At 39.1% G+C, this 13,548-nt stretch overlaps 2 protein-coding genes across 2 annotated transcripts in view; one reads left to right on the top strand and one right to left on the bottom strand.

Annotated features, from left to right (window-relative positions):
• The window catches only part of GAR1 (GAR1 ribonucleoprotein), a 90,111-nt gene that overhangs the window by 41,726 nt on the left and 34,837 nt on the right, over positions 1-13,548 (bottom strand). The gene's annotated exons all lie outside the window — the stretch shown is intronic.
• Positions 1-13,548, top strand: part of CFI (complement factor I) — a 55,165-nt gene that overhangs the window by 16,991 nt on the left and 24,626 nt on the right. The window contains exon 2 of the mRNA XM_063107272.1: positions 12,252-12,531. Coding sequence (XP_062963342.1) covers positions 12,252-12,531 — 280 coding nt within the window. The remainder of the gene's footprint in view (positions 1-12,251; positions 12,532-13,548) is intronic.

Here is a 13,548-nt window from a genome sequence, read left to right as displayed (position 1 = left end):
AATTTGAGTATGATGTGCCTTGGTGAAGTTTCCTTCATGTTTCTTACAAGTTTGCAGTTCATTCAGTTTGTTGAATCTGTGTGTTTACAGTTTTCAAAAAATTTCGATAATTTTTGGCCATTATTTCCTCAAATGTGTTTTTTGTTCTCTCCTCTCTCTCTTCTCCTTGGAGACTCCACTTACACATATACTAGGCCACTTGAAGTTGTACCAAAACTAACTTATACTCTTTAATTCTTTGTTATTTTTGTGTTTCATTCTGTACAGTTTGATTTAATGTCTTTAAGTTTGCCAATCTTTCCCTTTGCCATGTCTGCTCTGTTGTTAGGTCCGTCCACTATATTTTTTAATCTCATATATTGTAGTTTTCATCCCTAGAAGTTCAATTTGGATATTTTTCATATCTTCCACATCTCTATTTAATTTTTTGAACATATGGAATACAGTTATAATAACTGTTCTAATATCCTTGCCTGCTAATTTTAACATCTGTATTAGAATTCTGGATAAGTTTCAATTGATTGATTTTTCTTCTCATTATGGGTCATATTTTCTGGCTTCTTTGCATGACTAGTATTTTTATTAGATGCCAGATATTATGAATTTTACCTTGTTTAATGCTGGGTATTTTTTTTATTCCTACAAATATTATTGAGCTTTTTTCTGGGATGCAGTTTAGTTACATAGAAACAGTTTGGTCTGTTCAGGTCTTGTTCTTAAACTTTCTTAGGTAGGATTTAGAATAGTGTTCAGTCTAGGGCTAATTATTCCACACTACTGAGGCAAGATCCTTCTGTGTACTGTACCCAATTCCCCATGAATCATAAGTTTTCTAGTTTGAGTAGAAAGAACAAGCACAATTCACAGCCCTGTTTGAGTATGGGCACTGTTAACCTCAAATTCTTTTCAGTGGTTCTTTCCCCAGCTTCTGGTAGTTTCTCTACACACAGGTGCTGATGAATCAGCTGAGTACTCAAGGGGACCTTCTACAGAACTCCAAACTTCTCTCTCTATACCTCTTTCTTCTTTCCAATACTTTATTCTGTGAACTACAGCTGCCTTGGTTTCAGTAGACTCTCAGCTCTGTCTTCTCAACTCAAGGAGTCCCCTTGGGCTCAGCCAAGCTCACCCTCTCTGCACCACAGCCTGGAAACTCTCTCAAGGCAATAAAATGGAACAATTGCAGGGCTCACCTCTCTTGTTTCTCAACTCTCGGGGCTCACTACCCTTTATTGCCTAATGTCCAGTGTCTTGAAAACCATTGTTTCCTATATTTTGTCTATTTCTTGGTCATTTTAGGCTGGAGGATAAATCTGGTCCCTATTACTCTATCTTGGCTGGAAACAGAAGAATTCTCATTAAGTCAAATTTAATTAATTTAAATTTAAATGATAACATTTTGTTAGTGGCTATTGTATTGAATAGCACAGTTAACAATTGCTGAGGTTGCTGTTGAGTTTTTAAAATACAAATGTAAACCTCAGATAAGCTCTTTTTGCTTTCACTTATCCTTTAATAGACATTGTGTTATAAATGGAAGTTAATTCAGTCAACTATCAGTTCGGACTTCACATAGGTGGTCTCATATACTTAATGCACTGGAATTGTTCAAGCTCACTTCAGGTACAGTTACTGTATTACTGTCTTCAAACCCTGTGATATTACATTTTCCTAAATTTAAATAGCAGATTCAATTAAAAATGTTGTCACAATAATTGTAAGGATGAAGAAACAAAAGTTGAGTTATTCAATTTTTATGTACTAATGGCCAATTGGAGTTTTTGTTTTTAAAATATAAAATACTAGAGGTACAATCCTTTTGCTTGCTAAGTGCAAAGTGTACTTCATGCAGGAAATACTTTATCAAATTTGAGTTATATCTTTCAAATGAAATTTCTTCTTTTTTGTTTGCTATTCTTTTTCCTTAATGGTTTTAATTGTTAAACTATATATTATTTATTAGTGCAACAGATGTATATACAAGTATGATTTTTCTCTTTTTCATTAAATACATTAATGTAATTTAAGTTATTAATCTCTTTTTTCTTGTTCATACTATAATATGTATTTTACTTTTTAAATTTTTTTACAGGCATGATTATACAGAGGTGCTTCAAAAAGTTCATGGAAAGATTTGTATTATCTTTCAATTTTATTTTTCCACTAACTTTTTGAAGTGCCCTTTTATATACGAATTTCAATAAAAAAAATTTTTCACCATTTGCATTTTCTGCATAATTTATAATTTCTTTCATTACTTGATTTTTACTGAAAAATTTGTTTGGGGGGAACGTTTAAAAAGTATCTGCTGTGTAACAAATATACTAGGCTTGCCATTGTCAATAGACAATTTTTTGCAACTCATATTCTAGACAAAGTGCTTATTTCTTAATTATATAAGGAGTTCACACTCACACACACACACAACACACACACACAAAACAGGAAAAAAATCAAATTTATATCAGCAAATGATATAGTTAGTATGTGAAGAAAAAAATAAAAATCTCTTTTAAAATTGGAGTATATTGAAAGATGCTCAACTTCACTCACAGGGAAAAATGCAAGCAAAAGTATACTCTGGTAACATTTTTACATGTCACATTGGCAAAGATAAAAAAGTTTAATAAGGTATGTACTCTGGCCAAGGAATGGAAACAACACACTGTCATATATTGATGATGAGAATGCAAATTAAAACAACCTCCATAGAGAGAAATTAGGTATATTACCTTTCAGTATTAAAATTGCTCATTCTTTTGATTCATCGATTTCACTTCCAGGTAAATATCTGACAGGTATACTTAGCATATGTGAGAAATGATGTGTATTATATAAGGAGATTCATTACAGCATTGTTTATTTATTTATTTATTTATTTATTTTTCTTAATTTTATTTTGTCAATATACAATGTGGTTGATTATTGTGGCCCTTTACCGAAACCCCCCTCCTTCTTCCCTCTCCCCGCTCCCACCCAACAATGTCCTTTCTGTTTGCTTGTTGTATCAACTTCAAGGAATTGTAGTTGTTATGTCTTCTTCCCCCCCCCCCGGGTTTTGTGTGTGTGTGTGTGTGAATTTATTTATTTATATTTAGCTCCCACCAATAAGTGAGAACATGTGGTATTTCTCTTTCTGTGCCTGACTTGTTTCACTTAATATAATTCTCTCAAAGTCCATCCATATTGTTGCAAATGGCAGTATTTCATTCATTTTTATAGCTGAGTAGTATTCCATTGTGTAGATATACCACATTTTTCGTATCCACTCATCTGATGATGAACATTTGGGCTGGTTCCAACTTTTGGCTATTGTAAATAGTGCTGCAATTAACATTGGAGTACAGCATTGTTTATAATAGCAAAACATTGGAAATGATCTTCAGGCCACTTAAGGGGCTGGTTATAGGGCCACTAGTTGCAAATTGCACTGGTTGATGGGGGCAAGATTGGAGAGTAAAATATGGGCCCACATATACATTGATGATCTCTGGAAAGATTCACAAGGAACTAAGTGACAGCCTCTGAGGTGGGGCCTGGGTGCGTTGAGAGGATAAGGGAAGGAAGGAAATACGACTTTCACATGTACCTTTTTGAACCTATTTTTAACGTTTCTCTACATTTCCTATTCAAAAAAAAAAGAAAGAAAAGAAAAATGAAAAAAATAAAATTTCAGCATCTCATGTTCATTAAGAAAACAACAAGAAACTAGGCTAATTTTTTTAATCTCTGAGGCAAAAATAATGGAGTTGACCCCAAAACAATACTCCCAATTTTTTAGAGAGACTAAAGAACAGTGTACATGACTCTATCCTCCCTGCCAACACCATACAGCTATCTTTCCACAATTCCCAACAGCATTCTGATCCTGTGAAAAGAGGGATATTTATTTAAAACATAAAAACAAACAACAAAAACAACAAAAGACCATAACAAATTTTTTATGTGAGCTGGAAAAAATTAATTATTAGGTATTAACAGAGAAACATTCTCTCCCTAACTATTTTTCTTTTTCTTTTTTCTTTTTCTTTTGTCTCTTTTGTGACCAGCACTCAGCCAGTGAGTGCACTGGTCATTCCTATATAGGATCCGAACCCGCGGCGGGAGCGTTGCCACGCTCCCAGCGCCGCACTCTCCCGAGTGCGCCACGGGGACTCAATAGTTCAGGGTTGAACTATTTTTCAACCTGAATAGAATGACTGCTGGTTAAGGGGTTGCTGGGATGGCTGGGGCATGGCTTTATATCAGAAACAGAGCTGCTCCAAGATGTGATGCAAGATGGGCAGCTCCAAGAAGAGAAAAACTGGAGAAAAAAATTGCTAGTGAAGACCACGATGGGGAGTAACTGAGAACACAAACGGCCTAAAACTCTTCCAATGGAAAGGTTTCTGATGGTTGCTAACTCTTGGATGCAACTTGCTTATTCACCTCTGGAAGAAAGACAAAGTGCTATATTATTTACTCTTTGTGACTTTTCCATTTTTTACACACTGTTTTTCAGGGAAATCATCATTGTACCAGTTGGTTAATGCCATAATAAGTCCCCACAAAATCTCCGTGGCATACAACCTCATTTAGTATACAATTCTGTAGGTCAGCTGGCGATCAGCTGATCTATGGTGGGCTCAGCTGGAGTGGTTCTTCTCTCTATGTCTTTGCCAGCTGGCCATGTTCTTCTCATAGTTATGGCAGAGAAACACAAGGACAAACCCAGTTGCACAAGTACTTTCCAGCATCTCTTGTGTCACATCTGCTGACTTCCCATTAGCCAAAGCAAGTCACATGGCCATGCCCAGAGTCAAAGAGTAGGAAAATACATCCTGTCCCCAGTGAGAGGCACAGCAATGACTGGCATGAAAGGAGAATGGGAGAATTGGGGCAATCTACCACAATCACCCTCATAGTAGAATTTATATAGGATCTTAAATGTTTTCATTTGATCCTCACAATAGTTCTGTGAGAACATTATTTATTTTCCACATTTTATAGAAGAGGAAACAGGATTAGAAAGGTAAAGTCACTTACACAAGATCACACAACTAGTTAGCAGTAGAAAGGATACTTTCTAATAATGCCCAGAAGAGGGGGAAAGTAGTGAACTTTTCCTCACTTCGGTCATCGTTGATCATCTTGTTTTCTTTGCTTCTAGGTTAAAGATGGAAAAGGAAAAAACAAGATGACAGAGATATCTGAAATAAAGCTATACACTGAATATCTGAAATATAGCTATACAATGGTGTTGTTAAGACCTAGAATAGGAGATCTTTTTTTCTTGTTTGTTTTCTAATGACCATCTATCTCGAATGGTTTCACTGTAATCCTGCCTAGAGAAAAAAGACAAAGTTCACATAAAAATAATGGTTACATCATTACAAACACCAAGGTAAGGACCAAAAAAAAAAAAAAAAACTCACATACACAAAGAAGCAGCAGCAGCTAAAAGGGAGATGGAATCATGTTTTGCAGATGAAGATGAAATCATGTTTTTGCAAATATAGTGATAATTGCTAAAAAATTCTGAGCATGTACTCCCAGTATATGTAAATATGTTTATTTACAAATAATTAATGCAATGCTGTACAAATAAATACACGTAAGAAAAAACAAAATTTTAAACATAAATAATATTGTAATAATAATGTTCACCATTAATCTTTCATGGAATGATGCCATTAATCACACATTATTTTTGAAATTTTTCATTTGATTTTAATGGTGTATTAGCTGGAAAAGAAATTTTACAAAGAGCAATATACACAATACATAGAGAGGTTCATCATTAATATTAGATGTAAATCTATATTTCAAATACTCTTTTTGACACTGCTGATGGGACGGGACGAGCTGACTTCTTGTCATACCTGATTAGCTTTTCATTGTTTTTAATTACATACTGTGGCTGATGAACAGCTTCTACTGGGGTTAGAAACATAGACTGTGCCATTTTCTTGTTGTTCACTGGTGTTGCGTTTTGGCATTATTTTCAACCCAGAGTTCATTTCTCTATGAGAATATCTTTAAGTCATTTGTCAATTTGTGAGGATTACTTTAGCTAAGACTAGAATATATCATCCACAATGTCCCTTAACCAAGCACATGTACGTGATCCTCCTCTAACCCCATAGCCACCTCCAATTATCACCCCATTTCTCTGTGCCTTTTACATCTAAACTCTCAAAAACTTGCTATGCTTGAATCCAGTTAGACTTGGGTTCCCACTATTCCACCGAAATTACATTTGTTAAGGTCACCGTGGAGAAGCATTAGACACAGCTGCTATCACCCCTTCCTTCTCTTTGCTTCTGTGCCACCATTTGCCACTTATTCGCCATTTACTTCACTGACCACACCTTGTCAGTCTCCTTTACTTCTCCCTCAACTGCCCAACCTATAAAATGTTGGGGGGTTCACATCCACCAATGCTTTATATTTCATTCAAAGAATAAGCCAAAGTTTTCACCATAGCCAACAAGGTCCTCCGTGACCTATCACCCACCCCTCCAATTCTGACCTCATCTCCTCCCATTCTCCATTACTTACTCCCTTCCCACCACACTGGCCCCTTGACCAAGGAGGCATCACCTGTGCTTCTACCTCAGAACTTTTGCTTCTCCTGTTTCCTCTGACTATGATACTTCACCCCCAGATATCAGCCTAGCTTGCTCCTCACACTCAGGCCTCTGGGAGAAGGTAGCCTTCTCCCCAGAGTCTTCTCTGACAACCCTGTGCAAAACAGCAATCCTCCTCCTCACTCTCCAATTCTCCATCCTCTTACCCTGTGTAACATTTGTCACACATGTCATACTATGTATTTGTTTATTCATTTTTGTCTGTCTCCTACTAGAAATGTAAACTCTATGACTTTGTACAGTTCACTCTTGTATCTCCAGGACTTAGAACAGTACCTGGCCATAGTGGGCTCTGGATAAATACTAAATAAATATGCTATGAGTGCAGGCACAAGTGCCAATCCAGGTTTAAATATTAGTAAAGATGATTCTTTTTCTTTATACTTTTTCAATAAACCATGAGAGTTAATATAATTTCTAATATTTTCCCCACATTCCACTGGATTATCTTCACACTCCCCAAGTTGTGTGTAACACACTTTGAAAATTATTAGAGCACAGGAGTAGCTCTCAGTTCCTGGTGAACATAAGAATTCTATGGAGCTTGTTTAAAGTGAAGATTCCAAGATCTTCCCCAGAGATTATGATTCAGAAGGCCTACTGTTTGGGTCCAATAATCTGCGTTTGTAAGATGACACACCTCAGGTGGTTTTGATACAGGTGGTGAAGGGCCACAATCAGGAATACCTGGTCCAGGTATTTGATACTCTTCTATTTCAGCTCTTAACTCCAGGCTCAATAACAGTGAAAAAAACTTCTTTAGTATGCCTCAGTCAGCTTGTAATCAAAATTATTTAGGTCCTATACTCTCTAGAATTATGAAGATGGTATCAGTCAGTATAGGCTGGGTTATACAGCAATAAGAACCAATCCCAAAATCTCAGTGGCTTAACACAGCAAAAATTTATTTTTTGCTTATACAAAGTCCACTGTGGGTCTGAGTGACTCTTCAGTGAACCCATCCTCCATGTGTTGCCCCAGTATTCCAGGCTACTTAGATTCTCCAGTATCTCTGTAACATCTTGAGTCCTGTAGAACTCTCCCCACTCTCTTTGGCCTTTTTGTTTATGCCTTTCTAAAAAAAAAAAAAAAAAAAAAATTCCTTTACTCTCACTTTAATGGGACTTGGAGAGGAAGTAAAAATATTCTTTTTTTTAAGTGCCTGCATTCAGCTGCCTGTGTCCAACCTCAAGACCAATTGAGGTTCTAAAAGTGAACCATTTCTTCACCTCCTGTCCCAGTCTCAACTCACCAAGATCTAGTTTCTGCCTCTAACACTCAGCTAATACTACTTCCTCAAAAGGCCCAAGGACTTATGTTCATCAAATCCAGTGGCCTCTTTTCAACCTTTATCCTCTGAAGCTCTCTGCAGCATTGGAAATCCAAGCAACACCCCTCTTGCCAGGAAACAAAATCTCTTGTGTCTGTTCCTTAAATGTGAATTCTCCTCAATATTCTGTCTTTGCCATTATTTTTCACCATTCATTCAATTAATACTGGGCACTGTGCCACATGCTAGGGACCCAAAGGTAAACAAAATATTTGTAAAAGCATATTAAAATAATACTCTTTTTGAGTTTTGACTAAAAGCCAAAAGGCTAAGAAAAATATTCAGTGTTTTCATACTCCAAGCTGAGCTACTTGGAATGTGAAAGTTCAAAGGAAGTGATCCTGAACTGATTTTGCAACTCTTAACTTGAAAATATAAAAGGGTTGAAAGTGAAGAGACTGGGAATTCCTATTGAGAAAGTTCTTGCAGTTGTCAAAAGACAAAATTTCCACAAATTAGGGCCGGCCCGTGGCTCACTTGGGAGAGTGTGGTGCTGATAACACCAAGGCCACAGGTTCGGATCCCTATATAGGGATGGCCAGTTAGCTCATTGGGAGAGGGTGGTGCTGACAACACCATGTCAAGGGTTAAGATCCCCTTACCGGTCACCTTTAAAAAAAAAAATTTTCTACAAACTGAGTTTGAAGATCTAATTGGCTTTTATTAGCAATTCCTGAATTGGGCAGCATCCCATATAGAAATAAATAGGTGCTCCATAGGGCATGGCAGATCAGTGGGTTTTTGTAAGGTAGCTTGAACAGGAACAAAGAAACAATATAAAAAGTGGATTGGTTGACATCAGGTTACTTCAAGTCACTTTCTTTGTAAGGATTAAAGCAGAGGGGACTTCCTTACCATGCCAGCTGAGGTTGACAGATCCTTTCTGACTAGTTGTTGTGAGTTTCCTGTTCTTAGGAAAAACTGCTCTGTTTGGGGGATTTTCCTGCTTCTTTAAAGTTTCAGTTTAATTATGTGGTACTTAAAACAAGTGACTCCGTTTTGGTTTGTTCCATTGGGACCTGGTACAGGAGCTCAGTTCAAAACAATGGCCCCCTATAATTTTATATAACAGAGAGGTGGCATTTTCCCTTTCACTTCCTGCCCCATCCCCACCCTCCGCCAGCAATGAGGATGAAGTCAACAGTGCTGCTGCTTCTCTTCAAACACTGTAAAAGGGCCTCCCATAGATCCCCTTAGAATGCTTGACATGTATTCACCAGAGTCTGAGGGGACAAAGGAGCTGGTATTCAACCCACATTTGAAAAAATTAAATTCCCAAGGTTATAGCTAAAGGTGCCTGGTGGAAGAGCAAAGAGAGGTGGCTGTGTTGGAGCAAGCCCTGCTTCCAGGGGCAGGCAGCAGAAGACGTAACAGGTAGATGAGGCCCTGAGGAAGGAATGTACCTAGGGATCATATGAAATAGGAGTCCTGCCCAAGTGACTCCCTGTCAAGAGTGAGCAATCTCAGCAGAAAGAGGCTGGAGGTGTACTGTTGAATGCAGAAGCTGAGAAGACATACCCCCTACATGGCCAGCTAGAAGAGAGGGGCTGCTGGTGTTCAGTGAGTTGGCATTAAGTGCTCCCAGTAACGTAATGTCTAGAGAACCTTCAAGTACTCTGCGAGAGAGATTGGACTATAACCCCCACCTTGCCAAGGCTAGAGCACCACAGTAAGAGTCAGATGAGACCCGGCTACCCATTCCTCTCTCTCCCTCCTAATCTAACCCCACGAGGTGGGAAGCATGACCCACAAGCTGTGGGTGGAGGAGAGCTCAAAAAGAGCCCACTACACCTCCAAAGCGAGTCTGAGCTGGGAGAAAGTAGAAGCTTTCACCTGGAATGGAGGTCAGAGTTTCAACAGTTACACAGGACTGGACATTGTCATTGCTGTTTAGTGACTGTTCCTGGGACTAAGTGTCTTTTAATTTTTTGGTTTTGTTTTCATCTAAGGGTGACTGAGAAAGTTATGACACTTGCCCAAGTTTCTATCCAAAGATCAAGGAGGAATGAGACTTCAGAAAGTATTTAAAGGGATATGTGTGGGGAAGAATCAAGTTGCTTTCTACTTGCACCCAATTAGAGTACTGCGCCTTCAAAACAAGGGTGATACATAGAAGGTCTCCGCTGTCAGGGCTCTTACAATCTGGCCATTGGAAGATATAGGAGAGAGATAATTACAAAAATTCCAACTCTAATAAGTGCTAAAAAGATATACATGGAACCATGAAAAGTATATAGCTGGCAGATTTCATTCTAGATCACTGTGTCAAAAGCCAGTTTACGAAATGACCAATTCATCAAATTTTCTTGTTTGTATGACTATTTATAAAGTTTAAGGAAAAGCATATTGGAGAGAATGACTTTTACAGCTTTTGCAAATTTTTGCATGGTTTTAATTAGTTTGTTTCTATTTGTCTTCAAAACAGCATTTAAAACTACTCCATTTGTCTCTGCCCCATCTTGCTATTACTGCAGCTGGAGGGCTCTGAGAAAGGAGGGGGCTGTCACTGTTCAGGGATGGGGAGACCAGAGGATAAGATGCCCACCCCGCAGAGGTGGTAACTGGAGGACAGGGAGAGTGCTGGTTTTCCGTAAACTGACTTTTGACCCGAATGGCCTGTTTGTTGCTCTCATATTTCCTGTGGATTCCTACAGGTTTAACCAGCCTCTTGCCTGTCTGACCTGATCTCCAGAAGGATCTTTCTAAAGTGCAAACTTGCTTCCCTGCTTAAAGCCCGTCAGTGGCTCCCTTGGGACTTGCTCCTTCATCCCCTGCCTCTTCTCCAGCCTGGTTGTTCTCTTTCTCACAGTCCTGCCTGGAGAGCCTACCCACCTCCCTCCTCCAGCTGACTCCCCCTCAGTGCCCTCAGAATTCAACCCAGACATCAGCTTCTCCTGGAATGTTCCCATCTCTTAGTCAGGATCAGGGGTCCAGAACACTGTCCTAATGACATCCCCACCCCCATGTCTATCAGGGAAATTGTCAGTCATACTTGCCTGTCTCTCTCCAGGTTGGTGTGCTCCTTAGGGTAGGGACTTTTATCCCTCTATCTAGCCTTAGGCAATTCCCTGGCAAGAATAGTGATCACTAACTCACTTATTGAATTCATTGATACATGAGCTAATGATCTGTCTTCCAAACTTCAGGTACACATTTTCCCTAAAAGATATTCCAGACGCATGTCCTTCAGGCACCTCAGACTCCCAAACCAAATTCATAATGTTCTCCTTTAACTTAATATTGCTTTTGGTTAATGGCACTACACATCCTTACATTCATTCAGTATCAAAAGCTATGACCCACTCTCAACCCCTACATTAATTAAATTGTTGACTACTGTTGCTTTTGCTTGCTCAAGGGTCTTTCCAAAACATTTTCATGCCTCACTCTTGCTGCCTCTTCCTCCCCTGTTTCCTGACCAATGACCATTTGAAGCACACACAATGCTGTATACTCGAGTGCTGGGACTGCTCATGATGCCCTAAATATGTTCTGCACCAGCCCTCCTCTGTGTGTTGCTCCCACCAGCCCTCTGATGGCTACACCCACCCTTTCTGGCCTTTATTAAATGGTACCACTTCTAAGAGGTCTTTTAAAATCCTCCTCAAAAGATTTAATCTCTCCCACCCTGGTTTTCTAAGACTACTCTGTTGTATTTGCACCACTGTTACATTACCTAACCATAGTCTGCCTTGTACTGTAGCTATTATGTGTGTTTCTATCTTATTGCCTGAACATCAAGCCCTTAAAAGATAGAGATCATTTCATGTTCATCTTAGCAAGATTTTGCATGCAGTAGGAGTTTAATAAATGGTTTTGAATTTAATAATAGAATTTATAAATTTAATACATCAGTTCATTCCATGAGACTATATTCAGCACCAAGTTTGTTACTCTGACTTACTGTGTAGATCCACTGATTTCTTCAAAGGCAGAATTTTATGTTGGTCTTACAATGATAATAGCTTCCATTAATTTCATGCCTAGTACCTGCCAACCATTCCACACATATTATTTCTAATACTTATAATATCCTTGCAAAATAGGAGATATTATCCCCATTTTACAGAGGAGGAAATTCACACTTCATGAGGGTCACTTGCCCAAGGCCATATAACTATAAAGTGCCCAAGCTGGGACTAGAAGCCAGGTTCATCTAATTCTTAAAACCACCAGACCACACCACTCTCATCCGTCCTGTGGGGTGGGTCTGTCTTGTACTTTTCCTTCACTTACTCATCTTCAAAAAGAAGACTTTAGTTTGTTGCTCAGTTAATGTTTGTGTTTTGCAGCTCACTTCAACATCAGACACATCTCAAGAGGACCTGGTGGATAAAAAGTGCTTAATGAATAAATACACACATCTCTCCTGCAATAAAGTCTTCTGCCAACCATGGCAGAGATGCATTGAGGGGACCTGTGTTTGTAAACTCCCTTATCAGTGCCCAAAGAATGGCACCTCAGTGTGTTCAACTAATGGGAAAAACTACCCAACTTACTGTAAACAAAAGAGTTTGGAATGTATTCGTCCAGAATCAAAGTTTTTACACAATGGAACATGCAGAGGTAAAGGTAGGTAAAGTCGAGTTTTCAAGTTATTCTTTGATATAAGAGGGCAATTGTGTGCCATACTTTCTATTAGAAAATACTTTTCCTGTGAAATGTCATGATGACAACTCAAATTCTTCTCTAGACACACCATAGTAATTGGGGCAATAACTAAAGAAATCAGGGGTCACCAGAATCCAGCCAGCCCTTGAGTCCAGAGCATGTGGCTCTGAGGCCAGGCCTTCCCTTCAGTGCCTGTGCCCTCCCTGCTGCCAGCCCTTTAGAATGGTCCCCACCTTCACTTCTACTTGGTTAAAGGGATTGTTCCCAGGGCCATCAAGTTGGTTCAGAACCTAATGAAAAAGTCTTGACATGAGGTTGGTACTGACAAATAGTCTAATCAGGCCTCAGGCCCACCTTTGGACCTCTAGCCCCCCAAGTTTCTTCTAGCATCCATCTCCCCAGACCACGTCCCTCTCCCCAGCCTGCATCCTTCTCCCCCAGCCTCGACCCCACTGGCCCTAATTATCCAAGGGGAGCCTGAGCCACTGCTGATCTGAAGCATACTCCAACCCAGTAAACTTGGCACATCAGACCAAACAGCTGCCTGTACTTGTTCAGGGGCCTAATGTAATGAGGAGGCTGGGACCGTAACATTCAGATTAGTAAAGTGGTTAAGATTAGGGATCTCACTGGCAGACCGATTTAGTTTCAAGCACCTCTGAACCCCACCTCAGTTACTGACAAGCTGTGTGATGTCTCTGGACCCCGATCCCCTGATCTGTAAAATGTGAATAATGCAAGTCCCTAAGTCATAAGGCTTGTGAAAATGAAATAAAATGATGAATGTAAAGCTCTTCACACAGTGCTTGGCACACAGAAAGGGACCATTAAATTTTAATTATAACAGCAAAACTCAGGCTCCATGTCTTCTGATTTAAAGTTATCAGAGAAGTACTTAAAACATTCTTTTTAAAGGCACCGTGATATACACCAGCTCACAATAGCCTGTAAATTTTTATGTGCTGAGTTGAAGTACTG

This window comes from Cynocephalus volans, chromosome 9 (genome assembly GCF_027409185.1).
Source record: "Cynocephalus volans isolate mCynVol1 chromosome 9, mCynVol1.pri, whole genome shotgun sequence".
NCBI classification, from domain to species: Eukaryota; Metazoa; Chordata; class Mammalia; order Dermoptera; family Cynocephalidae; genus Cynocephalus; species Cynocephalus volans.
Note: the sequence above shows the minus strand (reverse complement) of the source record. Positions and strands in the feature narration are given on the sequence as shown.